At 37.3% G+C, this 25466-nt stretch overlaps 8 protein-coding genes across 25 annotated transcripts; 4 read left to right on the top strand and 4 right to left on the bottom strand.

Moving 5' to 3' along the window:
• The first annotated feature begins 542 nt into the window (after positions 1–542).
• LSD1 (LSD1 zinc finger family protein) lies at positions 543–3008 on the top strand. 9 transcript variants are annotated; one of them, NM_001160785.1, is made up of 10 exons: positions 557–754; positions 875–936; positions 1062–1190; positions 1280–1384; positions 1470–1501; positions 1597–1642; positions 1874–2013; positions 2114–2185; positions 2278–2349; positions 2437–2828. In NM_001160785.1, the coding sequence occupies exons 3-10, from the start codon at positions 1067–1069 to the stop codon at positions 2476–2478; spliced, it is 633 nt and encodes a 210-aa protein (NP_001154257.1). In that variant the 5' UTR covers positions 557–754; positions 875–936; positions 1062–1066; the 3' UTR covers positions 2479–2828. The 9 variants fall into 9 exon arrangements, with proteins under 9 accessions (NP_849548.1, NP_001328264.1, NP_001154257.1 ...); NM_179217.4 differs by lacking the exons at positions 1470–1501; positions 1597–1642 and having other exon boundaries at positions 543–754; positions 2437–3008; NM_001036603.2 differs by lacking the exons at positions 1470–1501; positions 1597–1642 and having other exon boundaries at positions 1059–1190.
• Positions 2855–4116, top strand: AT4G20390 (Uncharacterized protein family (UPF0497)). Its single transcript, NM_118158.4, has 3 exons — positions 2855–3319; positions 3411–3534; positions 3652–4116. Exons 1-3 carry the CDS (start codon positions 3108–3110, stop codon positions 3907–3909), a joined length of 594 nt encoding a protein of 197 aa, NP_193772.1. The 5' UTR covers positions 2855–3107; the 3' UTR covers positions 3910–4116.
• A 481-nt stretch (positions 4117–4597) lies between these two features.
• Positions 4598–9900, top strand: JMJ14 (JUMONJI 14). Of its 2 annotated transcripts, NM_118159.3 has the most exons (12): positions 4598–4858; positions 4997–5085; positions 5227–5298; positions 5636–5713; positions 5814–6320; positions 6450–6674; positions 6935–7096; positions 7245–7613; positions 7804–8620; positions 8712–8815; positions 8919–9116; positions 9338–9882. In NM_118159.3, the coding sequence occupies exons 2-12, from the start codon at positions 5044–5046 to the stop codon at positions 9626–9628; spliced, it is 2865 nt and encodes a 954-aa protein (NP_193773.2). In that variant the 5' UTR covers positions 4598–4858; positions 4997–5043; the 3' UTR covers positions 9629–9882. The 2 variants fall into 2 exon arrangements, with proteins under 2 accessions (NP_193773.2, NP_001031681.1); NM_001036604.1 differs by lacking the exons at positions 4598–4858; positions 4997–5085; positions 5227–5298; positions 5636–5713 and having other exon boundaries at positions 5733–6320; positions 9338–9900.
• On the bottom strand, positions 9879–12630 carry GSNAP (gamma-soluble NSF attachment protein). 2 transcript variants are annotated; one of them, NM_118160.5, is made up of 9 exons: positions 12451–12630; positions 11821–11888; positions 11615–11699; positions 11359–11517; positions 11079–11216; positions 10856–10934; positions 10643–10722; positions 10394–10523; positions 9879–10231 (listed from the first exon to the last, which is right to left on the bottom strand). In NM_118160.5, the coding sequence occupies exons 1-9, from the start codon at positions 12492–12494 to the stop codon at positions 10139–10141; spliced, it is 876 nt and encodes a 291-aa protein (NP_567600.1). In that variant the 5' UTR covers positions 12495–12630; the 3' UTR covers positions 9879–10138. The 2 variants fall into 2 exon arrangements, with proteins under 2 accessions (NP_567600.1, NP_001328932.1); NM_001341437.1 differs by lacking the exon at positions 12451–12630 and adding an exon at positions 12133–12418.
• A 218-nt stretch (positions 12631–12848) lies between these two features.
• On the bottom strand, positions 12849–17428 carry AT4G20430 (Subtilase family protein). 3 transcript variants are annotated; one of them, NM_001341438.1, is made up of 11 exons: positions 16895–17428; positions 16518–16677; positions 16036–16436; positions 15857–15952; positions 15697–15769; positions 15325–15607; positions 14917–15251; positions 14560–14830; positions 14204–14485; positions 13691–14114; positions 12849–13468 (listed from the first exon to the last, which is right to left on the bottom strand). In NM_001341438.1, exons 1-10 carry the CDS (start codon positions 17143–17145, stop codon positions 13696–13698), a joined length of 2571 nt encoding a protein of 856 aa, NP_001320010.1. In that variant the 5' UTR covers positions 17146–17428; the 3' UTR covers positions 12849–13468; positions 13691–13695. The 3 variants fall into 3 exon arrangements, with proteins under 3 accessions (NP_001320010.1, NP_567601.1, NP_001190781.1); NM_001203852.1 differs by lacking the exon at positions 12849–13468 and having other exon boundaries at positions 13669–14114; positions 14917–15094; positions 15167–15251; positions 16895–17312; NM_118162.3 differs by having other exon boundaries at positions 12849–14114.
• Positions 13010–13663, top strand: AT4G20420 (Tapetum specific protein TAP35/TAP44). The gene has a single exon (NM_118161.2). The coding sequence runs from the start codon at positions 13081–13083 to the stop codon at positions 13507–13509; it is 429 nt and encodes a 142-aa protein (NP_193775.1). The 5' UTR covers positions 13010–13080; the 3' UTR covers positions 13510–13663.
• A 647-nt stretch (positions 17429–18075) lies between the features above and the next one.
• On the bottom strand, positions 18076–19891 carry smB (small nuclear ribonucleoprotein associated protein B). 5 transcript variants are annotated; one of them, NM_179083.3, is made up of 2 exons: positions 18879–19891; positions 18076–18774 (listed from the first exon to the last, which is right to left on the bottom strand). In NM_179083.3, the coding sequence occupies exon 1, from the start codon at positions 19654–19656 to the stop codon at positions 18883–18885; it is 774 nt and encodes a 257-aa protein (NP_849414.1). In that variant the 5' UTR covers positions 19657–19891; the 3' UTR covers positions 18076–18774; positions 18879–18882. The 5 variants fall into 5 exon arrangements, with proteins under 5 accessions (NP_849414.1, NP_193777.1, NP_001329619.1 ...); NM_001341439.1 differs by having other exon boundaries at positions 18115–18399; positions 18879–19795; NM_001036605.1 differs by having other exon boundaries at positions 18115–18399; positions 18605–19795.
• Positions 19892–19957: 66 nt separating this feature from the next.
• On the bottom strand, positions 19958–25130 carry AT4G20450 (Leucine-rich repeat protein kinase family protein). Of its 2 annotated transcripts, none has more exons than NM_001341440.1 (12): positions 24964–25080; positions 24184–24769; positions 22452–22939; positions 22208–22352; positions 22040–22111; positions 21867–21938; positions 21524–21780; positions 21251–21450; positions 21030–21156; positions 20883–20948; positions 20589–20778; positions 19958–20457 (listed from the first exon to the last, which is right to left on the bottom strand). In NM_001341440.1, exons 1-12 carry the CDS (start codon positions 25046–25048, stop codon positions 20094–20096), a joined length of 2652 nt encoding a protein of 883 aa, NP_001328115.1. In that variant the 5' UTR covers positions 25049–25080; the 3' UTR covers positions 19958–20093. The 2 variants fall into 2 exon arrangements, with proteins under 2 accessions (NP_001328115.1, NP_193778.2); NM_118164.3 differs by having other exon boundaries at positions 19961–20502; positions 24964–25130.
• Positions 25131–25466: the final 336 nt, after the last annotated feature.

Genomic DNA, 25466 nt, shown 5'->3' on the forward strand with positions numbered 1-25466 from the left:
AGAAATAAACCGATAAAGACTTCTAAAAACTATTGCAGACCAGTTTCATTTGCTGACCACAAAAAGTCATGAGAATACAATTAGCTCAGTGATTCTTGATATTTCTGGTACCTAACAAAAAGAAAAGTGTGTGAGGTTAGATGGCTATGATTTTTGCTCTCCAATTTATTGTCCATTTCCCCAATTTGTAATATGAAATGCGCAAATTACTCTTCTTCCGATATGAATAAGCAAACGAAAACATACGTGGGACGTTATGTTCAGAACATTTGATTAAAGTTTATATGCGATTTTCATTTATTTATTATGAATTTTTTGTTTGGCAGCATGTACGATTTTTCATTTAACACACAAATATTATAGAATTTTCATTGGTTCAAAGGGGTAGACAAAAAATAATTTAATATTATTACACCATTTGCAGAAAATTAGAAAATATATTTTTACCCATAATTAATTGATCTATGGACGTATGCTTGGCATAAAAATTCATATTTAATTAGCAGAAGCCAATCGCTGCGTTTGTATATACGCGTTTATGACCGAGAAAAAAACCCTTACGCGTCATGTAAAAAAAAAAGAAGCGTAAATTACGAAAAACAGAGAGATAAATCCGGGCATTGAGATTTTGGAGATAGAGAGAGAGAAAAATCGAAATCTATTGTCTATCTCCTCAATTTGGATTGGATTTTCTGCATATCATCGCTCTAGCTTTCGCGGGTTTTGGATTCGATTCCTTACCCTTCTCCAATCGGTAAGAACAAGCTCCAAAGTTTGTTCCTTTTTTTCAATTTTCGCCAATTCTGTAATCTCATCATTGTCCTTGTTTGTTTGTTTGATTCAACACACAATTCTTGTTTTGATTTGGATGCAGAAGTTTTTGGCTTTGAATTGGATTTGGGTTTCGTTCCAAAATCAGCTCTTTTTGTTAATCAGGTGAGTTTTTAGGTATTTGAATCTCCAATTGCTTCCTTGCAATGACTAAGTATTGTGAAATGTTTAGGGTTTCATCTGTGTGGGTCTTGTTTTGAAGCAATTTGTGTGTGTTTGGATGAAAGTAGCAGATATGCAGGACCAGCTGGTGTGTCATGGTTGTAGGAATTTATTGATGTATCCTAGAGGAGCATCTAATGTGCGTTGTGCGTTATGTAACACTATCAACATGGTTCCTCCTCCTCCTCCACCTCACGGTATCGATTTCTTTGTTGAATTTGAATTGAGGATGAGGTTAATATGCTCTGCAATTGTATTATAACTTGGGTTCTGATTCTGAATACAGACATGGCACACATTATATGTGGTGGTTGTAGAACAATGCTTATGTATACGCGTGGGGCTAGTAGCGTAAGATGCTCTTGCTGTCAAACTACGAACCTTGTGCCAGGTATATTAATAATATCGTGACATCCATATCAATCCTTTTAAAGACCATGTATTATATTGCTTTATAAGGTCTTTTAGTCCTTTAGAATCTTCTTTCACACTTTTGTTTGATAACATTGTTCTGTGGAGATGATGCTTACGTAACGTATTTCCACTTTTCCCAAAGATGTATATGAATCTGAATTCTGAAAATATCTGGGATTTGTAAAGCAGCTGAAAGTACTTAAAACAAAGCTTTTAGATGGTCCCGGTGGACTAGGTAACTACTTGTTAGAGCTAGTAGGGTTTATTATTGTTTTGTTTGATCTACCATTAGATTCTTATCTTTAATTAGCGTCTAAGCTGTTGTCATTTAGCTGTATGATTATCATTTATCCATGACTGCTTAAGAACATTGCTGATTACTTCGTTCATTAGTATTTCTTGGATTTTTCTAGCATTAACATTGCTTGTTTTCTGAATCTGTGCGTGTCTTTTTTGAAATCGACAGCGCACTCCAATCAGGTTGCCCATGCTCCTTCCAGTCAGGTTGCGCAGATCAATTGTGGGCATTGTCGGACGACCCTCATGTATCCTTACGGTGCATCATCCGTCAAATGCGCTGTTTGTCAATTCGTAACTAACGTTAATGTGATTATTCCTATCTATTAAGCCACCTCTGCATGGTTGAGTTAAGTATAGAGATCTTTCTGTTGGAAATTTTCATTTCTGATTCATTTTGCATCCTTAGATGAGCAATGGAAGGGTACCTCTCCCAACTAACCGGCCAAATGGAACAGCTTGTCCCCCCTCTACATCAACTGTGAGTTATCAAATTATGAATTTGTAATAGTTCTGTATATTCTTATGGAACTGGTACTTACTCTGTTCATCGATTTTTCATTTTACCAACAGTCAACACCACCCTCTCAGACCCAAACCGTTGTTGTAGAAAACCCCATGTCCGTTGATGAAAGCGGAAAGTTGGTGAGTATTTCTATCACCTGTGTTCTTCTTCTTATTTACCACATTAGAGGAAGATATGACAAAGTGACTGAAACACACAAATTGCAGGTGAGCAATGTTGTTGTTGGAGTGACAACTGACAAAAAGTAATCAAGAATGAGTGAGATCTTAAAGATCAAATCCAAATTCTTCCTCTATTCCTGCGTTTGGTTTGTGCATATTACATACGCGGAAAAACTGTATGTTATATATCTCTTGACTCCTTTTTAACCCAAGAGAAAAAGCTTATCAGAATCTCTTGTTACTGCATTATTGGGGTTTATTCAAAGTTGAAGACACAAGGTTTTTGCTCGAATAATTTGGCATTCTTTTGCTCCATGGAACTTGACCTTCTCTTCTGTTTGTTGACTTCTAAAACTCCATCGGCCCTTGTGGCATTGTTAATGTATGTATGAATATAATCTGATACACCAACCAATCATTAAGATTTGGGTTTGAAATCTGTCTCTTCCGTGGATGAGATATGCTACATGTCACAAGAACTGGTCTTAGCTTTGGTAGATAAGACTTGTCTTAGAGCAAGTCTTGAAATCTGGAAATCTATTTTGCAGTAATCTTGTCACAACAACCATAACCTAATCAGTCAGTACCCTCCAAGAACATTAAAGTTAGATGATCCGACAAAACCTCTCAACAAGACCAAACTCTTTCCATATAAATACTCTTTAACACTGACACAAAGTTTCATCACTTTCTCTTGATCACTCACTGCATCAACAATGGCCAGAGAGAAGATTGTGGTGGCTGGTGGTACCACAAAGAGCTGGAAACTACTCTTGGGGCTGAGAATATTTGCATTCATGGCTACTTTAGCTGCAGCCATTGTAATGTCACTAAACAAAGAGACAAAGACCTTGGTTGTGGCCACCATTGGTACTGTTCCTATTAAAGCCACTTTAACCGCTAAGTTTCAGCACACACCGGCTTTTGTGTAAGCGAGTAAAACCCTATACGAAATCGATTCGATACATATTGAAAGCAAAATGTTTTTGAGTTATTAACATTGATTCTTGGTTTTACAGGTTCTTTGTTATAGCTAATGTAATGGTGAGCTTCCACAACTTGTTGATGATTGTGGTTCAGATTTTCAGCCGGAAACTGGAGTACAAAGGTCTTCGTCTCCTCTCTATCGCCATTCTTGACATGGTATAAACATTGGTTTTCAAATCAATTTACTGGTTTGATTTCAATTGAATTAGTTTGAACGTTTGGAAAAAAAGCTAAACGGTTTCTTGATAATCTAAAAAAACGTTGGAAAAAAAGCTAAACGCAACACTAGTATCTGCGGCTGCAAACGCGGCGGTGTTCGTGGCAGAGCTAGGGAAGAACGGAAACAAGCACGCCAAGTGGAACAAAGTCTGCGACAGGTTCACCACTTACTGTGATCACGGCGCAGGAGCAATCATCGCAGCATTCGCCGGAGTCATTCTAATGCTCCTCGTGTCCGCCGTCTCTATTTCCCGCCTCTTAATCAATTCTAAAAACTTCTCCACCACCGCCACCACAACCTCCGTCGTCTAAAACATCGTGGCCAAAAATTCAGCAACATGTGTGTGACCATTTTATAGATGTTGTGGCTTACTTTGTGTGTTTGTCTCTCAAGTCACTAGCAAATTGTGTAATGCACTCCTTTGTTCTATCACTTTCACATTTGTATTCAAGTTTTCATTTCTCTCTTATCTTTTTATATAATTCTAAAATGACAAAAAAAAATTCACAAAGTATATAGTACATTGAAACAATGAGAAAAATCTACAATAGATGATTAGATAAGACCAATTCAAGATAATTTATACCTTTTATTTCTCAACTACTTCTTCTATTTATGGAAATATAATTCTAATCAATTGTTAGTTTTTTACATTAAAATGAATTATATCAACCGACTAAAAAACAAATCAGTATTAGTTCTATCGCATTGTAGTTCCCATACAACTTAATTTTTGTGTTGTAAATAATGATCCTACTGTCTCTAATAAATGTGAATCAATAATCATAACTATTGAAATCCTTTTCTTTTTGGTTAGTAAAAATGAAGTGTAAATAGTATAACTGTTTAATTTAGTTCAGATATACAAATCAACAAAACTACTTAATTTGAAGATTAATTCAGTTTTTTTTTTTTTTTAATTTTCTGTTTATAAAACTACTGAATTTTATTTGGTATAAATGGATTGAAGATTTTATTACAAAACAAAATCACATTTGGCGGCTTCTTCTTTTTATGTTCTAAACCCTTTTCTTAGATCGGACTCCAAGAAATCTACTTGCTTTAATCGTTAACCTAATAAATTCTTCTCTAAGTTTTTTTTTTCTTAACTCATCAAAGAAGGAAAGAAAAAAAAAAACCTCTTTCACAGATATTTAACCAAAAGGTTTTAGATTTATACTATACGTTACAAATAAAATTCGAGAGTCAAATTCAATCTTGGGAAAAGCTTTTGTTCCGAATCTTGGCCCCTTCACGAAGGTACACTTATCATCTCACTCTCTATTTCCAGACACAAATCTATATGCGTTCTGGGTTTTTTTAGGGTTTCGAAAACGGCACTGCATTTCATCAAGTAAGGGTTTGTTTTTTATTTAACAGATCTTTGTTCTTCCTTAGGTCACGGGTTAAAAGTATCGATCTTTGTGAACTTAATCTCACTGTAAATGGATCAGCTTGCATCTCTAGCAGAGTCTGTGGCTATGGAGGTTTCTCATCTTTATCCTTTTGCTTCTTTGATTTGTGTTTTTTGCTTTCTCCTCCATTTGTAACCTCTAATTTGCATGTTTGCTAGATTCAATTAGCACTGTTGCAGTTTCTGAATGTGGAATTGTGTTTATTTCTTGCAGGAAGATTCTGAGAAACAATCGATTAAAGGAGAGAGTAGTCTTGAACCTGACTCTACTCCTTCTAGTCCTAAAGTAAGTTAATTGGGTTTCTAGCAAAGTATTGGTTGGGTAAAGAGGTTGATGGCTTATCTATGTGCTAAACCCGTTTGAGTCTGAAAATCCAATCAATTCTAGTTTTAATTAAGTTCGTGGCTTTTGCTTATCAGTATCTTCCTTCAAAGATCTCATCTTTCTGAGAGTCGTTCTTATTGTATTTGTTTTAGATTAAGCAAAATCTATTTACTTGGGTCTTAAGAATTTAGCAATCTCATCTGGATCTTATTAGATTGTTTGTTGTGTTAGCTATCTGATTGTCCAAGAGCAGATGAATCTGATTCATGAATGATATCGTTTTGTTGCGTATTTGAAGATAACTGCTAGGTGGAATCCATCAGAAGCTTGCAGGCCTTTGGTTGATGACGCTCCCATCTTTTATCCCACTAATGAGGTATTTAAAATACTCGAGTTGCAATTTTGGTTCTGTCTTGGTAGTTAAATTGTTATCTTATCTGAAAATTTTGATCCTTATGATACTGCTTCATGGTCAGGATTTTGATGATCCACTTGGTTACATAGAGAAGTTGCGCTCTAAAGCAGAATCATATGGCATATGTCGAATTGTGCCGCCTGTTGCATGGAGGCCCCCTTGCCCTCTGAAGGAGAAAAAAATATGGGAGAATTCTAAATTTCCCACCCGGATTCAGTTCATTGACTTGCTTCAAAACCGAGAACCGATTAAAAAATCTACTAAAACCAAGAAGAGAAAACGGAGAAGAATCTCTAAAATTGGATACACAAGAAGAAAAAGAGATTCAGGCTGTGATACGGCTTCCTCTGGCTCTAGTGATAGTGAAGGAAAATTTGGTTTTCAGACTGGGCCAGATTTTACCCTGGAAGAATTTCAGAAGTATGATGAATACTTTAAGGAATGCTATTTTCAGTCAGAGGATCATCCTGGTTCCAAAGCGTCTGAAAATAAGAAATTTAAACCTAAGGTTAAGGACCTTGAAGGTGAATATTGGCGGATAGTGGAGCAGGCAACTGATGAAGTAGAGGTATGTACATGCAGCAATATAATGACATATCAACTATTTGTGTCTTTCTTGGTTTCACCATTTTCTTTTGCATTTATTTGAATTTGATGTTCTTCGAACTTGCTACTCTTGTTTTTGGTCCTATGACAGGTGTACTATGGAGCTGACTTGGAAACAAAGAAATTTGGAAGTGGTTTCCCAAAGTATAAACCGGGGTATCCTATAAGTGAAGCAGATCAATACTCTCAATGTGGTTGGAACCTAAATAATTTGTCCCGTCTGCCCGGATCAGTTCTAGCTTTTGAGAGCTGCGATATCTCAGGAGTCATTGTGCCATGGCTTTATGTTGGAATGTGCTTTTCAACTTTTTGTTGGGTAAGTTTCATTTTCTTAGGGTAGACTCTTGCTAATTACTGAATCGCATGAATAATCTTTTGATATTTCCTGGAAATTATATGTTGCTGAAAAAAAGCTGATGGAGTTCTATTAAAACCTGTTATTGAATCAAAATTTTATTACTTAAAGGATGTCATGCCTTTGGGACCAAAGTTATGGAATTGATGCATTTTTTGTGTGCTTTCTAGGAGCTATGTACTAACCATCTGCTATTTACCCCCTTACTTTGTTTGAAACAGCATGTTGAAGATCATCACCTTTATTCCATGAACTACTTACACACAGGTGATCCAAAAGTTTGGTATGGGATCCCTGGAAACCATGCTGAGTCTTTTGAAAATGTAATGAAAAAGCGTCTTCCAGATTTGTTTGAAGAACAGCCTGACTTGCTACATCAACTGGTGAAAGTTTCTCCCAATTCGTTTTTCATTTCAAGCTCTGCTGATTAATTAGAACTCCTTACGTGTGTAATTTTGGAGATGATATGGCGAGAGCTGTCTTTTGGTTAAGATAATATGTATCTCACTCTGCACCTCCTATTGTTATCAGGTCACTCAGTTATCTCCAAGAATCTTAAAAGAGGAGGGAGTACCTGTCTATCGAGCTGTCCAGCGCAGTGGAGAATTCATTCTAACCTTCCCTAAGGCCTATCATTCTGGGTTTAATTGTGGTTTCAACTGTGCGGAAGCAGTAAATGTTGCACCAGTTGATTGGCTGGTTCATGGACAGAATGCAGTGGAAGGCTATAGCAAGCAGCGGCGAAAGAGTTCATTGTCACATGACAAGCTGCTTCTTGGAGCTGCTATGGAAGCTACTTATTGCCTCTGGGAGCTTTCACTTTCAAAGAAGAAGACTCCTGTGATTGCGAGATGGAAAAGGGTTTGTAGTGAGGATGGATTGCTTACGAAGGCAGTCAAGGTAATTTTGGTTCTCTGTTCTTTTTTCTGTGTGCATGCATGTACAATACACACTCAAAAAAGCATAGGCTATATGTTACATTTCATAGATTGACAACTATCCTCTGAAGTAATAGTGTACTAGTCTACCTGATTTTTGATAAGATTGAAACAAACATCTTCAATGGCACTAACATAGCTGTGGTTAGCAGAAGCGTGTGCAGATGGAAGAAGAAAGACTAAATCACCTTCAAGATGGTTTTAGCTTGCGAAAGATGGAGGGTGATTTCGACAATAAGAGAGAACGGGAGTGCTTCTTGTGCTTCTATGATTTGCATATGTCTGCTTCAAGCTGCAAGTGTTCCCCCAACCGGTTTGCATGTCTTATCCACGCTAAGGATCTGTGTTCATGTGAAAGTAAGGATAGATATATCCTAATTCGCCACACCTTGGATGAGTTATGGGCACTGGTCAGAGCTCTAGAAGGGGATCTTGATGCCATAGACCTATGGGCAAGTAAATGTCGTGACCAGTATCCTTCACAGCATCCAAGAGCAAGAGAATATGCTTACCTCAAGTCTGCCCCATGTATAAAGAGCCGTGGTTCATCAAAAGTACAGCAGCGAGAACAAAACAATCTTCAGTTAGTGTCTGAACGCTTACAAAGTGATCTAACCTCAAACAAGGAAGTTCAGTTGAAACAAGATGGTGATTCAGATGTAAATCGCCATGGTCATGAAAGCGAAAGAAATCATGTACATGGGATCACTGATAAGTCAGCTGTCACGGATGTAAAACTTGGTGTGGGAGGTAAGTTTGATGAGAAGAAGATTTCGGTTGAATCTCAAAACCCACATTCAGTTTCAGATGTAGGGTGTAGCGAGCTGGCGAAGAAAGTGGATGGTTGTTTAGGAGGGAAGGACCAAAATGCTGCAACCAATAGGTTAAGTCTCTCTGTTGAGCTTTTGAGTTCTGGATCTCTCGTTGTTAAAAAGCTGTGGTGCAGTAAACAGGCCATATACCCAAAAGGTGATGAATTGAGAATTTTGGATGAGCTTTATACTTTAGTATTTTATTTTTTATGTCTTCTGAGACTTTTGCTTTTGATTGTATGTTACAGGGTTCAAGAGCCGTGTTAAGTTCTTAAGTGTGCTTGACCCAACAAACCTAACCAACTACATCTCAGAGGTTCTGGATGCAGGGCTTCTTGGTCCATTGTTCAGGGTACACTAACTACGTAGTGGTTTCGAGAATATAACTGAATATCTATTTATCATGCAGAACACATGAAGGTGGTAAGTTACTGATCAATCAGTATTATTTCCAGGTCTCAGTAGAAGATTACCCCACTGAGAATTTCTCGAATGTATCTGCTGAAAAGTGCTGGCAAATGGTGACACAAAGGCTCAAACTCGAAATCATCAAGAAATGTGATCAACCAGTTAGCTCTTTGACCTCTTTACAACCTTTGGAGAGTATAAATGGGCTTGAAATGTTTGGATTTCTCTCCCCGCACGTAATTAAGGTGACAATCAATTTCTCATGCATAGCCATAAAACTATGATATCCTGAATCTTCTTGCGGTGGAAAGTTTTTTTTTTTTTTTTTTTCTTCTACTTTGCTGGATGAGAGAAGCTCCCATCTTCTGTTTCAGTCCCCTTGAGCATCTCTCTTACTCGCCTACATGACCAAATTTCCATATGTACTTTTTAGCGTTTTGGACTGAAAGTTGACCATTGTGCACAGGTGGTTGAGGCTCTTGATCCAAAGCATCAATTGGAGGAGTATTGGAACCAAAAAGCAGTGAAACTGTTTGGTGCTGAACCAATAAAGGAAGGAGAAAAGGATGATACAGAGAAAGGAGGGGCTTCAGATCCCTCTTTGGACCGGGACACAAGGCTTCTGCGTGGACTGTTGAAGAAGGCGACACCTGAAGAATTAGTAATGATGCATGGACTTCTGTGTGGTGAGACTCGCAACACCGAGCTCAAGGAAGAGCTCTCTACTTTGGTTGATAAGATGGAGATAAGTCCTTAAGGAGGAGCAAGCAGATAAACACACTAACACCCTTTGAAGTTGATTGTGTTTGTTGTTCCTTTGGTTATAAACTGTATCAGTAGAGAAATCTAGAGAGGCAATACAAAAGTAGACAAAAGGGTTACTTCGTTGACATGTCTTTCCTTTTTACCAAAAAAGGGTTTAGGATTAATGATTGTATTATACTGTGTTGCATTTGCAATGTACCATTGTTCTCTATATTTCATTTGCTTATTTGTAACAGCTTTTATGATTAGTAGACGATTTCAAACAACAACCAGATCCAAAATTGAACCAACCTGTATGAGCTGTTGTAACAAGATAAAATAACATACTTTAGAGTTTTAGCTGCTCGTGTTTTAAGAAAAATACATGCATAAATTCGAATTTAGAGCCTATATAATCAATCTTTCCCACAGTACTTGGGACAAACGATAATATGTTTTTTTTGAATCTTTGGACTGAAAAGAAGCCAAGTGTAAATATGAATATGTACAAAGAGGAGAAACTTTAAGTGAGATCATCCTCGTCTAGATCGTCATTAGTGTTCATCTGAATTGCAGTAACATCTCCAGTGGGTAGCTTCCTAGCCAACTTGATAATCTGCAGACAAAATACTTATCCGTATAAGATTCCAGTAGTTTAATGAAACATTCTGTGATCATATGGTGTCACAATAACCAGCATAATGCAGAACAAATACATTCGGAAACACAGAAAGACATAATTAGGATTAGGATTCGACAGATCATTTAAGTGAATTACCATATGATCCAAATTCGAGACAGTGCTTGCACTCGCCACCTTCTTGATTTCTTCAATGTCACCTTCATTATAGGCGGTGAGAAGTCTACTAGCACTTCGGCTCTGATCACTCTTCAGAAAGGCATCAATCCTAACCATGAGAAGAAAAATATTCAGACACTAATTTGGTATCACAATTCCTAAAGAGTTCATGTTTTCTTGTTCATAGTAACATATATGATCCATATAAAAAGAGAAAAGTGTACTCACTGAGAACAGTCATTGTAGCATTTTTCTGCCTGCTGCAGGTCGTGAGCATACAGATATAAGATGATTGCACTGAGATAGGCCTGAAATAACATTCAGAAAACAGTTAAATCACAAGTCATAACAATAACATTCAGAGATACAAGGGAATCGGTCTGAGCTAAGCAGAAAGCAGCAAGGTCGAACAGAGATGGTTAGGAGCACATATACTCATACCTTACACTGGCTATTTGTCGCATCACACTTATCAGCAGCTACACCCAATCTTAAGAAAAAGGTTGCAGCATCTGTGAACCTACAAATTTTAATATTTGTGCCAATCAATTACTATATCAGATAGACGGATAAAATGTTCCATGATACTAACTGATCATATATTCATATATCTGCAATGTGAAACTTTAAACTCGGATGTGTTTCTAAGTAAATAATAACTTACTTCTCAAGCTTAATGTAGACATTAGCACAAGCACGGTACAGATCAAAGGCCATTTGGTCCCTCCCATCCTCTTCAAGAATTTCACAAGCATCAGTGTATAGTTGGATGGCGTCATCTGGTTTGACATCTTCCAAAGCACTGCAACACAAAATTATTGGAGATGAAACAAAGAAAAACGGAGGAAGCCACACTGACTATTATCGCATTTAGATAATAGATAGTAAGATACAAATCATGAAATCCAATTTCTTGATTATTAAAGATGTCAACACAAAATTACCGGGCAGCCTTTCCAAGAGCATCTGATGCGGGTTGTGCCCTTCCACACTCAACATACAGCTCCGACGCCTTTCTATAAAAATCAGCAACTTCATTCCAAATACTTAGCTTCTGTGCTAAGGCAGCAGCAGACTCCATATGCTTTGCAGCATCCCAAGGACTATTTACTATCAAGGATAACATTAAAGAGGATGCTATGTCGATGCGACAAAAATAAACAGCAACAAATTATAATCTTTAACGGAAAGTTTGGATACGAAGCTTGCATCTCTTGTCCTTTTGAAGCTTTCTCGAGAGCCACTTTAGCTTTCTCATATTTGTTTGATGCTCTAAACCCATTTGCTGTCATTCATCAATGAATAGGAGTAAAAGGAAAGAATCAAACCATGCTTTTATAGTCTCCAAGCTTTTAGAGAATAGCATTTGGATTCTGCCATAGAGCAAAATACACTGTGTTACCCACCTGCTTGCTCATACAACTCAGTAGCACCTCTCCAATCAGCACTCCATCTAGTAAGCGTGAGCTTTGTCCTGTAAAAAATGAAGAACCAAAGATGCTTAAAAGGATGGTTAATAACAGAAGCAGATCACTGAAATGTAGGAATGTGAAAACAGAACAACACAATTTATATAAGCAAGCAAAGACGATGTTCCTTATCAAACCAATCCAAAATGATTTCTCAATCCTTGTCAAACTGGTAATATATTACATTGCATACTCATTATTAACTCTTAATTCCAATTCACAAAAATTGCAGAGAATCTCACAACTCACAAATTTTTGAATTGAAAATCAGACTCAAAAGAAGTGTTCTTAAACTTTAAGCAAACTCTCATATTAAAATGTTCCTATGCAACAATACACAAGATCCTAGATCCTTCTTTTCTCCCAACAAAAACCTTTGATCGAATCTCAGAATGGATCACGAGAAGTTTCTCAATCACAGTAACAAAAGAAAACCCTCATATCTTAAGAGCACAGTCATCTCGATCAAACCCAAAATGCCCTAAAGCCCAAATCGAATTTTAATTTCCACCGATCATTAACCTCTCAAACAGAGCATTCATATAAATGAGAAGAGAAAAAGCATACATTTTGTCGGCTTTGGACATCATTTTGTCAGGATCCGAAGACATGACTAGCTCCAAATTTCAGTAAAGTTCCCGGCGATTTAGCAAACTTGGAGATCGATCGGCAATATAGAGAGAATCGTTTTCACTATCTGATCAAAGGAATTTGCAAATCTTCTATTTTTAGTTAATTTTATTATTGAAATTATTGGACTTTATCTTCCAGATATATAATAAAATCAAATATTTTATTTTAACTCCTTGAAACATTCTTATTCAAACAAACCAAACCATACTTTTGTTATGTTTCAAATTACACCATTTCCACGATTCTGTTCTTTGTGAGATTCTAATTCTCATAATTTAGATGAAAGTTAACAACTTTCTATATAAAAATACAAACGTTATACTAATAAGCATGTTCTGGTTCATCTTCACAAGTCAAGCTCATGACAATAAGCATGATTCTGAAACTATGATTTTAGGTAAGAAGTAGAAATCCAACGTTGAATCTCCTACACATTCTCCAAACTCTACAATCTCCACTCTATAAATTACAACACCATTTGACTCCAAACATCATCGAACAAACAAACAACTTCAAAACAAAAAGAAGAACCATCTCTTGTTAAACACTCCAAAATCAGCTACAATGTCAATTTCAAGAGTTTATCTCTGTCTAATCTTTCTCACATTCGTCAGTTCCCCACTTGTGCTCTGCTCTCGCAGCCCGAAACTCGCAGCAGCATCAGCAGCAATAGGGAAGAAGCATGGGAAAGAACATGTTCATTCTCCGGCAATGCTTTTTTCTGAATTCCCGAAGGTTGATTCATCATCCTCCATGACACATATTGATGAGCCTGCAACAAAGTCTGCAATAGCCGGTTTTTTCAGGTATAGACTACCATTCCAGGGATGGCCTTTCCACAAGTATGCTCCTTTCCCAATGGGTACACCTACGAATCCTTCCGTTCCTGTAACTTCAACACCGTCTTCTGGAGCTGCTGCTGCTGAGGAAGAGGAAACCGAGAAGGTGCCTTCTGCGCCAAGCAAAGGAAACAGAGATGGAGGCAATGCGTAATGAATCAATATGTTTTCTACTAGAACCTTATTGTGTTTTAATGACTGTGGAATCTTTCCTCTAGTTTTACATATTGTATCAAATAAAATGTACCATGTATTATAAATGCTATGTGACATTTACATGGAAAAATGAAATGAATACAGTTTCTCTTATCTACCAAGCTCTGTGTATATATTACCAGCTTCATTGTTTCGAGGCGATTTTCACTGTGACAGACACCGGAATACGAACAATGTGTCCCGCGTTTCCTAGCAGCTTGATCCCTCCAAAACTAGAAATAGAGCTGTTCCTCTTTGCTGTGAGGATTACACTAAGTAGCTTTGTCTCTCCACTGGCTATAGAGAATTGAGTAGGAGATACATTTATCAAAACATCAAAAGGAGTAATCAAACTGACAGTATAGGTCTCATTTCCAGCAATGTTTGTCATTAGTCTTTGGACCGTTCGAGTGTTGTTAAGCTTCGATACAGTGATGGATGGCAAATTAAGGTCAGATCCGCTGATTGTTGCATTGTTCCGCAAGCAATTTGTGCCGGTGTAGTTGAATACCACTGGAGCTGATCCATTGATGCCACAAAGAAATGACATATAGTCTTCAAAACCTGCATAGAAAGACCGTTAAAATGGTGTCTACATTTGGTAATTTGAAAATGTAGAAAACTGCCAAGGTTATGTTAAGTGTTTAACTCACTAGTATCAAAGATTAGGCCAGGATCCAAAGCTGCGGTTGCATTCACAAAGCCATTCCCCATATCAAATGGGGTAGCAGGAGATATGGTTTGATCAGGATTAGCATAAGCACGTTGAGCCATTATCGCCTCGCCTTTATTGTCAAATAGAACAGAGGTTGTTGAAAGTGCAGATGCAATAGCTGAAGGACTAAACTTTCTGAATTTCTGCTTGACCAATGCAGCCACACCAGCTACATGAGGAGCAGCCATACTCGTACCAGACATCATCGCAAAACTTTCTCCTAAAATGAGCAAAAGGAACACAACAGTTTAAATGGGAATGTCATCAACTATATCAATGTCATGCTTTGTATACCTTCAAACTCAGTGGATTCAGTGGCAGCGGAACTCCAAGCGCCCCAAATGGAATTTCCAGGAGCTACAAGATTTGGTTTCAAAATGTCGGCGTCGTTAAAAAGGCTGTCTTGTGGATCAGGTCCTCTTGCTGAGTAGTACATAATCTTAGGAGCTCTGTTACTGAAGTTAGCATTTTGTCCACCTGCAATGGCTGCAACTGCTCCAAATCTAACAATCTCCTTGGTTGTTCCATCTCTTACAAGAGAAGAGTTATAGTACTTGAGTAAAACCTATATATGAATTAACATGTCGTTATTAGATTGCTCTTCAAGAAGAATCAAGAAAAGAAGTGATATGTTTCTAGTTATATTCTCACCTTGGAATCTTCTGCGGATGGAATTATGATCCCGGGCATGTCCATCGGTGTAGGATTAATCTGAAAACCAAGAACATAAGGGTCCATGTAGAACACAACACCCTTTGCAGATAGATTCTTGGCAACAGCTAAAGCTTGTTTAATAGTGGAAAGCCCGAGGACGAAACGGATAGAGTAGCTACATATCAGTAGATTCCCACGGATAACATCTTTATCGAAGCTGCCATAGTCTTGGCATTCACCTACATACATGTCTTTGTCTACTACTGAACTTTTGTTCTTCAACGCATCAAGAGCAGAGATCATTGTGTACTTCTTGCCTTCATCTGTACGAACTAGAAGAAAACAAAACAGAAATTACAGATAAGCAAAAACTAGCTGATGGTTTGAAACTGAATTAAGACTTACGTGCAAGTCCTACGCCTGGAATAGATACATTGTTGCCTAGGACTATCGAGTTAGAGTAGTCTCGATCGTGAGAAGCAGCACCAACAGTGAAAATCCATGGACTGAAGGAGGACATGCTCTTAGGAGAAGGACCTGTGTTTCCTGCAGCTTGTACAACGAATATACCGGCCTTAACAGCGGAAAGCATGGCCATATCTAACGGGTTAAAGAACGTGGCTACACCGGGAGGACGTCGATTAGGTGTGATGGATAGACTTAATATGTCAACTCCATCTTGAGCTGCCTAATAAGATTCATAAACCAATGAAAAATGTCATGGAAAGATCGATACATTCTAATTAGTCAATAAAAGGAAAAAGGTAAATGATTTACCTGGTCTATAGCAGCAACAACATCTGCAGCAAATCCCCCAAAACTCTTATACAATGCCTTGTAAACAGAAATACTGGTACATTATAAAAAATGTCATTAGTACACTCAATGCAATATGAATGATAAAAAGATGATATCTGGCTAATGTCTATTTACTTACTGCGCACGAGGAGCGATTCCACTAGCACTTCCAAAGTTATGGCCAGAAACTACTGCTGAGACACCATGGTTACCCGCTGCGATGGAAGCTGTGTGCCTGTTTCATCAAGATAATGATATTTAGTAGCAGAATATAAAGAAGACGCCAATGTTTCAACATTACCAAGAAGTTATACTTACGTGCCATGGCCATCGCCGTCAAAAGGTGAAGCATAGTCTTCAGATGAATTGAAAATCCCTCTAGTAATAGCTGACTGCGCGAAATGGCGAGCTCCAACAAGCTTCCTATTACAGGAGCCTGATGGAAAATCCGGAGTAACTTCACAAACACCTGAGAAATGATTAGGGATCGGATACTGACGCTGGGAAGTGTCAGTGCCATTGAAACTAGGGTGAGTTGGATCAATGCCAGTGTCGATAAACCCGATAACAATTCCTTCTCCAGCAGTTTCATATCCACCTTCTTTAACCCATGCACCTTTTGGTAAACCCATGAATTGAGGTGTATAAGTTGTTGCCGTCCTAACAGAAAAATCCAACACTATGTTTGCTACTTCCCTTCTTCTTGAAAGAGTCTCAGCCTAAGAGAAAATGAAAGAAATTTGACATAAAGATATCATAACATAGTATAAGCTCATAGAGATTGTTATGATCAAGATTACCTGTTGTGAGCTAACAAACACAGCAAAACCATTGATGAGATAATGGAAGCTATAGAGCTTTATATACTTCTCTCCCTTCAATGCATTTCTTAGCAAAGAGTCATGAGCTTGAGCAATTGCTGATCTTCTTGATCTCCAATAACGTGACCTTGAAATGTTCCTATATAAAAAGAGAACCTAAATCAACATCAGAAAAGATTCTACACAACAAAAGAGTGAACCTTTATACACAAAATCCAGTCTCTATTAATGTTCAAAAGCATAATAGCTGAGAAAATCATACAATGCATGTACCTAAAAGTGAACTCTTTCTAATTCAATGATACATTCATTAATCAAAACCTGAAATTCAAGACTCCAAAGGAAAATTAAATTACCTTGGTTGGAGTTTTGGTCTAGTAAACTTGGAAGTGTCTCCATGTTTGGATTGATCTCTGACCCTTTTCACTTCTTCTGCTTCTTGTTGGAAAAGGTGAAGAGAAGAAGCTTGTCTCAGGGTAACAATGTAAACAGCCGTAGTAGAGTTTATATCAGAATCACCACCATTATCTTGTCCAAATGAATTCGACAAAACCCCAAAACAGAACAGAAGTAAAACCCCAAAATTCACCATTAAAACTCTCCTCATTTTTTCACTCAGTGATAAAACTCTACGAAACCCACTAATTGCTTAAATGAGAAGATAAAGAAAGAAAAAAGCTGCAAAAGAAGAAATCATTAAGCAAACATGGTGAATATCATCAAGTGGAATCTGCAGAAAAAAAGGAACTGCCTTTTATATCTTTTTCGTGTTGGAGACGGTGAAAAGAAGAGTGTGCTCATATTTATACTTATTAATAGTATTATATACACAAGGTGGGATATCTTCAGAAGAAAAAAAACAAAACTCACGAGAATCTGAAACCTTTTTTTTTGGTTTCTTGGATTCTGTGGATATTTTTGAACGTTTTAACTACACCACAGGGTCCCAGAACGAAAGAGGCAATGAAAAGGACGAGCACAGTGTTATTGAAAAACCAGAGTTTTGCAAAATTTAGCTGTTGGAACTTGTCGTCGGGTCCCATTTCTATCCTCTTTATAGTTTTTTTACTTAATTCAGTTCCACAGTTTTGCACTGAAATTTTAAAAGAAAACAATGTAACAATAACAAGTATTCGATTTTTCTTGATTTTAAGCATGTATATAAACCTTATCAATAAGAAATAGTCTGATACTAAATGAAAACTCCAATCCGTAATAATGAGTATCATACCGAATCTCCGATTAAGAAATAAACAAGTAACGACTATATATTAACCTTTAAAGTTGTCGCAGCCTTGTAATATTCTTTTGATCTTTTAAAATTATAAAGCTGAGATTTAGCAATGGTGGGGTTAACGTGAAGCATCATTAGGAGTGTTAATGGGTCACACTCACACCTATGTTTTTGACTTTTTTTTATTACCTTTCGTACTTTTGTTTTGTTTTCTATCTTTAACCTTCAACGGCACAATTCTTACACAGCCAAACAATCGCAGTGTGCAGTGTAAGTCAACACCATTTGTATACGTTCTCACTTGTCAAATCTTGGTTAGTGACCAAGCCTTATTGAATAATTGAAAGTTCTGAAAAATAATTCACTATAAACAAGTATTACTTACCATTCAACTAACCACACTAATTCACAATTTCATTTCATCAAAATTAACATATGTAAGAATGTGAAACCCAACCAAACTGAACCAACAGAATTTTGGTTAGATTTGAACTATATCCAAAATTGCAAGGTAATGTGACTTGTTAATCTTTTTATAGATCGACGAGTTCTTCATCACAAATAGCTGAATGTATCCACGATTCATCACAACATCCATAGCTCCCTAAACAAGGTTTTGACTTCTACCTAAACAATCCATAAACAAGGACAAGAGAGGTGATCAATAGTAGAACCGATTTAGCCCTTGTTCGAGTAAGATTCAGATGTGATCACTAGCTTAGTTTCTAGCTTTCTAAGATGTTATTAAGTTCCTCGAAATGGCGCAAGAAAGTTGCTGTTTCAACCTCAAAAGAGTTAGCAATGTAAAACGATCCTCAAGATAGATGTTTACCTTAAGAAGACATAACAAAGTTTAATGGATTCGTTCTTAAAAGAAAACACAAGAAGATAAGGCAAAGACAACTCACTCGTCAACAAATCTACAAACTTTGAAAGCTAAGATAGATGAGAAATTGCGGCTAAAGTCAATGAAAGGCAACATGATAGCACGATACCGTAAACCTGAGGAAGTTCAATCAAACATCTTAAAGCCTTCATAATCTCAAGAAAACAGCGACAAAAACAGTAAAAAGCCGAGACAAGAGTCCTGTTCATTCACTGCTAACCTAATCACTGCTGCTGATTATGTGGTGGCATGCCAGGACGCGGTGGAGCAAAACCACCAGGAGCAGGAGGCATTCCAGGGCGAGGCGGAGGAGGTCCTTGCATTCCATGAGGTGGAGGAGGAGGTCCTCTCATCATACCACCAGGAGGAGGAATCATTGGCCTTTGCCCATACTGAGGCGGTGGTGGTCCAGAAAACTGCTGTGGCGGTGGCCTCATACCATAAGGCGGTGGAGGACCTCTTCCCATAGGAGGACCTTGACCACCAAAAGGAGGCGGTGGCAACATCTGTCCCGGAGGTCGAATAATCGGAGGAGCTGAAAGCTGTGGTGGACGAGAGATCTGAGGCTGCATCATTCCCGGAGCAGGTCCACCAACACCACGAACAGGACCAGATAAACCAGGCTGAGCTTGAACTAACGGACCAGTAGGAACTCCACGCCCAGCGGCACGGCCAATTCCTGGACCAGCAACAGCAGCTGCAGAGCCAGCTTTAGCACGAGATTCTTCAGGAGGAGGTGGTCCTTCGACAGTCATTGAGATAACTTCTTCACCTCTAAGCAACACTAAACCTAGCGTACGGCGATCTTCACGCTCTTCGTTGATCTTCTTCCCTTTAGCTGGTGGAAGCTTACGAAACTCCTCGCAATCGCCGAGAACGAGGTTCATGTGACGGTCAAACGCCATGAACTTCCCAACGAGCTGTCTTCCGTCTTGGATCGTCACTCGCATCCTGTAGTTGATGAACTGAAGCATCTTTGAACTCTTCGACATCGACATTCTCGCCGATTGAATAGTAACACTCGCTACAAGCAGAGATTCGGCGGCGAAACCGAGTATGCCGGAGGATCGAAATCGAGCTTAGGGTTTCAAAAAACTAAATCGAGAGGCCAAAATTGGGGGGGTTTGGCTGTGCAAATCGGGAAGTGGGAAATTTCTAGGGTTTATAAATGAATACACTCTTGTTTATGGGCTTACTTTCATTATGGGCCCAAACATATTGGACTTGGGCTGCAATTAGTTGAATAGGCTACAATATTTGTTAGTTTGAGGCTCCAAGTTTCACTAAGCTTATTTTATGGAGCAAATCAGCAAATGTCAAAGTTTAATCGGGAACAAATGTGTAAAGTTCAACAAGATTAAAACAAATCTGATACATTGAATAAGGAAATATTTTGTTATTCAAAACACACGTGTATTCCTGAACTTGGCATGAACTAGCGTGCATCAGGGATATGTTCAGGACCAAAGCTTGTGCTCTGTTCAAGAGAACTCTTGGAGTCCACGTCATGTCTCCCTCCTTTCCTTGAGTTCTCAGTTAAGAGACACTCTTGTAGTTCATTAGCAACCTGGGACATATTTGGTCTTCCGGATGAAGATGGACTGACGCATGACATTGCTAACTCAAGAGCCTTCCACAATGAACTAGAGTCATAATCACCGTTCATACTTGGATCCACAATATTTTTGATATCTCCATTGGTTAACTTAAATCCCACCCATTCTCCTATGTGAGACTTCTCACGAGTTTGGTCAATCACTGGCTGACTTGTGATGATTTCCAGTAATACGACTCCAAAACTGAAGACATCACTCTTCTCTGTCAACCAGTTTGTTCGGTAATATCTATAATACGAATGAATAAAAAATTTACCAGATGGAAAGAGAAAGACACAACTTAAGTTCATTAAGTATTGTTATAGACCACTTACTCAGGGTCAAGATAACCTGGAGATCCAGCAACATTTGTTGACACATGAGTTTCACTTCCCACCGGAAAAGATCTTGAAAGCCCGAAATCACCAAGTTTGGCCTGGAAATTATTATCAAGAAGTATATTCATAGATTTGATATCTCTATGAATCATTGGTGGTTTGCAGCCGATATGCAAGTACTCCAGTCCTATATAATACAACTCATAAAAGGTTTATTTCAAAACTCACCAAGAGAAGTGAACATCTCAAAAAATTTGCAATGTTATCTTTTTCTCAAAACTTCAAACGAACCTTGTGCTGTCTCTGCAGCAATTCTTAGCCTATTTTCCCAACTCAAAGGGGACCTAGAATTTTCTCCTGTACTCATAAAGATGTGTGTATGTTATAAGATGACACACGATCATTGTGTTTAGAAACAAATTAGGTAATCAAGGTTACCAGATAGATGTTGTTTTAAGTTTCCATTGGACATGTACTCGTAGATGAGGACCAAGTGTTGTCCTTCGTCACAATAACCAACAAGAGTTACTAAATTTATGTGGTGTACTCTGAGAAGAAGGTCTACCTAGCAAACCACAAGTAACCCAAAAGTTGGTAAATCATATATATACATTTTATTTGAGTATATGAATAATTAAACTTAATGATAGTGAAGGTACCTCAGCTTTAAATTGCTTATATCCTTGAGCTGAGGATTCAGAGAGCACCTTTACAGCCACTTGTTCGTTATCATTTACATTACCGTGGTACACGACTCCAAATCCTCCTTCGCCAAGAGGTCTCTCAAAATTGTTTGTAATTACCGCAACCTCTTCATAAGTATAGCTTCTCTTGTTCGCCACCATTGATGAGCGTGAAGCTATTATATACCATACATTATATACTTAAGTACAAATTTGAAGTTAATGAGTTTTAATTAGTCCTGAGCTTACCTTTGGATGGCTTCTTCTTTCTAAGTAAGAGAATGTTGACGAGAAGAAGCACAGCTATAATAATTCCCACAGAAGCAGCTGATGCAAGAATAGGTACTAGCAATTTCTTTTTGTTATTCCCAGGACCAGTTTCACTTTCGCATGATGGATCCAAACAGAGGTTATTTCCATTATACAGCAACGTTATTAGCCCATTCTTTTCCATGTTGAGAAGGCTTTGAGGAATTGAGCCGCTAAGATTGTTCCCACTCAAGTTTCTGTGCAATGTATATAAAACGTTATTAGATGCATCCATTTAAAGATTTAAAACCAAACTATTCGTTTTACTTCTAGGGGAACTTACATGAATGTCAACAACTTCATTTTGGCGAGAAATTCAGGCACCTTTCCCGTCAAGTTGTTATTTGACAGGTCCCTATAACATAAATAAATCATGATTGTCAAACAAAGATATCAAAATAGTCAAATAGATGTTCCCTCTATAATTATATAGGGAGATATGTATATGAGACTTACAATTTCTGTAGCTGGTTAAGATATTGTATATCACTTGTTATGGTCCCATTTAATCCAAAGTTAGAAAAGTCTCTGCATATAGACCAGGGCACATTTAAATTTCCATTAAAAAGAAAGAAAAAAAGAATTGATTTAAACAAGAAAACTTGAGTAGTGTAATGATCTTACATGGAAGTGATTCTTGGTGGAATAGACGGAAACATGTTGCTACAGTTTAGGCCAGTCCATATAAACTGTATAGGTACACATGGATCTCCTTGCCAGTTCGTTTTTTGTATTCTATAAGTGGCTTGAATGTTCTTCAATGTAGTGACTGGGAATATAAAGTTTATATGTTGTTGAATAGTTTAACCTCATGAACAACCAAAAAGGGTTCGTATATCTACATAGTAATTAAGTACAGTTGACAAACCGTCGTTTTCATCTGTTTCGGTCTGAAGAAGCTGGAGTAACCCGAAAACCTCCATCGCATTACAATATGGTGGAAGAGTTGACGACTTAGTTCTTGTGAGATCTAGGGAGCAGAAACCATCGTCACCGCATTTACTCGAGGTTCTTATAGGTACAGTGTCAGCCATGAACTCTAGAGGACTGTAGTAATCCCTAATGATTGTGTTTTTATTCCACAAGATACTAAACTCTCTGGTATCACTGGGCTTCAAGGCTTGGATCTCGGCAAAGTGAAGGTACACGTGAACGTCGTCGTCCGGGTTTTGTATCGACCAGGTTGTGCTCCATGTATCACTTGCAACTTGGGGTATGGAAGCCTTTGAAATTATAGCTTGTGGCAGATCAAAGGCATTAACAGTTGTATTTACAGGGGTGGTGGTGTTTATATCTGTCCATTCTTCATCCGCATGGTATACGTCCCATAGACGGTCATGGACATCATCTGGATGTCTAACACAACGATGTATTATCGGTAAACAATTCAGTGGTGAATATGCGTGTTAACTTTTTCACTTTTCACAAACTAACTAATTAAAGAAATCATAATAGAAGTTTAAGAGTAGTTCCTACAGAATTTATAAAAACGTAGGAACTTATTATATAAAAAAATAAGTTATTATTATAAATATTTTCACAGTTTTATTTGTCAAACCAAAATATTTATAACAGTTAATGTTTTCATTTTAGCAAATAACTAAAAACGTAAAAAAATAAGCTGCTATGTCTTTTAGTCTAAAATAATAATATTTTGACCCAAAAACAAAAAGTCTAAAAATAATAATGTATATTTTTTAGGAGTTATTTTTAATCGCCAATCAGATCGTGACACGAAAATTCAGAGGCTTTCAACTTCCATGATGTATCTTTCTCAAACAAACAAAATTAATTATTTTAAATTAATTTGATTATATATTTAAATTTGGAAAAACAAACAAAACTACCACATTTTCTCCACATTTTTTCAAATTCTACCTTGCCTTTATCTTTCCATCTATACCACATTTGGTTTGTATATTATCTATTTTATCCTCATTGTTTTCTTTCTCTTTTCTCTTTCTTTTTCTCTCTCTTGTTCTACGTCTATCGTTCACAAACCAAGCTTTTTCGTATGATTTTTTCAAAACACAAATTCTAAATTTGATTTATTGAAAAATCTTTCTCTTTCACGTTCATGTCTACATCCTTCAATAGATTCCAGATTTAATTCCTTGATTCCTTGTTCCTATTACTATTTATCTTTTTTTTAATAAATTAAAATAATTTTTTATCTTTTTCGATTTTGGTTGTCTCCAGTTTTTGTGTTTCAATTTCTGAAATTATTATCATAAAACTAATTCATGTCCATGTCTCTTACTAGATCTACTTTTAGAATTATTTTTACTACACTTATTTTAAAATGGGGGACAAGATCCCGTTCACTTTCTCTCTCCATCAATACCTTTATTTTGACACAACTCTATTATGTCACTGACGGGTAAAATGGTTCATCTGATACCACAATCCATTATAATGTGGTATAAATGAATTTTTTTTTTGAGATGTGGTATAAATGGAAAGGAATTCTTAAAATGTGGTACTATTGACCAAATTCCATATAAAATTTTAATTTGGAAAGAAAATTGAACCATTAAATGATTGACATACCGTATGATGGAACCAAGAAAATTACCGTAAGATAGGATGAGTTGACTTACCGTATGATGGATTCAAGAGTGGGGAAAGGCTTCCTGAAATACCAGCGGGAGATTAGCTTTAGAGAGCCGGTTGTAGTAGTATAGGTGTCATCTCTCAAGGGACGTAGTTCCAAGGATGATATGAATGGCGTCGTTGTTCCTGTCTTAACCAAACAAATATCCAAATTGTTTGACTTTGGCATGTGGATTACCTCCTCTACGGTACCATCTTGCAACCAAATCCGATAATAGAAACCACCCGAAGGATCTTGCAAATTTATAGTTGTCCAGAAATTGGGGCCAAGATATAGATCAAATTTTGGTCTTTGTTTGAGGTCATAATTTCCATATACGAACACGGCTCTGATAAGATAATGTGTGCCCTGCATGACAGTCAGATTATAGCAGTTTCGTGCTCCTTCAGGAAAATACCTAAGCTGCTTATATGGCTTTATGTATTTCACGCCAGAATCAGAGTCTTCGGTCTTGATGGTACCACTTTTTCCGCTGCTAATAAAATCAGCGTCGGATGAGAAATTCAAACCGGTGGACTCGTCGGTATAACTAGACTCGTTACGGGGCATTCCGCAATCTAAGCTGATGAATCCTGGTAGTCATGGAAAAAACAAACAGATCAAATTATATCTTGTGCAAATATGCAAGTGTAAAGATTCCATAATATATATAGACACACTAAAGTTTGCAATGTAAGTGAACATTGGTTAGGGTCAAAGAAACAACAAAAAAAGAAGAAGAAGAAGGAAAAATATACATGCAGAGGATTGTATAACCGCAAAATACCTTGTTGATCTTGAGCATCAACGATATTAGTTATCAAAAAAATCCATATTAGGGCCAAGAAAATAAGCTTGTGAATACCTTCCATTTTCGAAAACTTAAGATAACAAGCAAGCAACTACAAATATTCTGATATAAAGCTATTTATAACATAACAAGAAAGAAAGAGGTTATTAGCTTAATGTTGAAAATGTCACCTGAAGGTTGACGTGATTATAAAAAAAAAATACTTGCATTTGCAAAAGAAGAGGCCAAATTGGGTAAACTTTAATGATATAAGATACCCCTCCAGGTTGGTGGTGTATAGAATTTGCCCCATATATATATACCTGCCGTTCGGAGTTTCTAGCACGTCTCTCTTATTCATGTATGTGTGACACTCATACTTTATGTATAAAATGTTACATGTGAAATGAACCCGTCAAATTTTGGAGCTTGTGTGATGAGAACTAAATGGTCCTGAAACTATTTATATGTTCTTGATGTTGCAGCTGTTTGATTTTCAA

This window comes from Arabidopsis thaliana, chromosome 4 (assembly GCF_000001735.4).
Source record: "Arabidopsis thaliana chromosome 4, partial sequence".
Taxonomy (NCBI): domain Eukaryota; kingdom Viridiplantae; phylum Streptophyta; class Magnoliopsida; order Brassicales; family Brassicaceae; genus Arabidopsis; species Arabidopsis thaliana.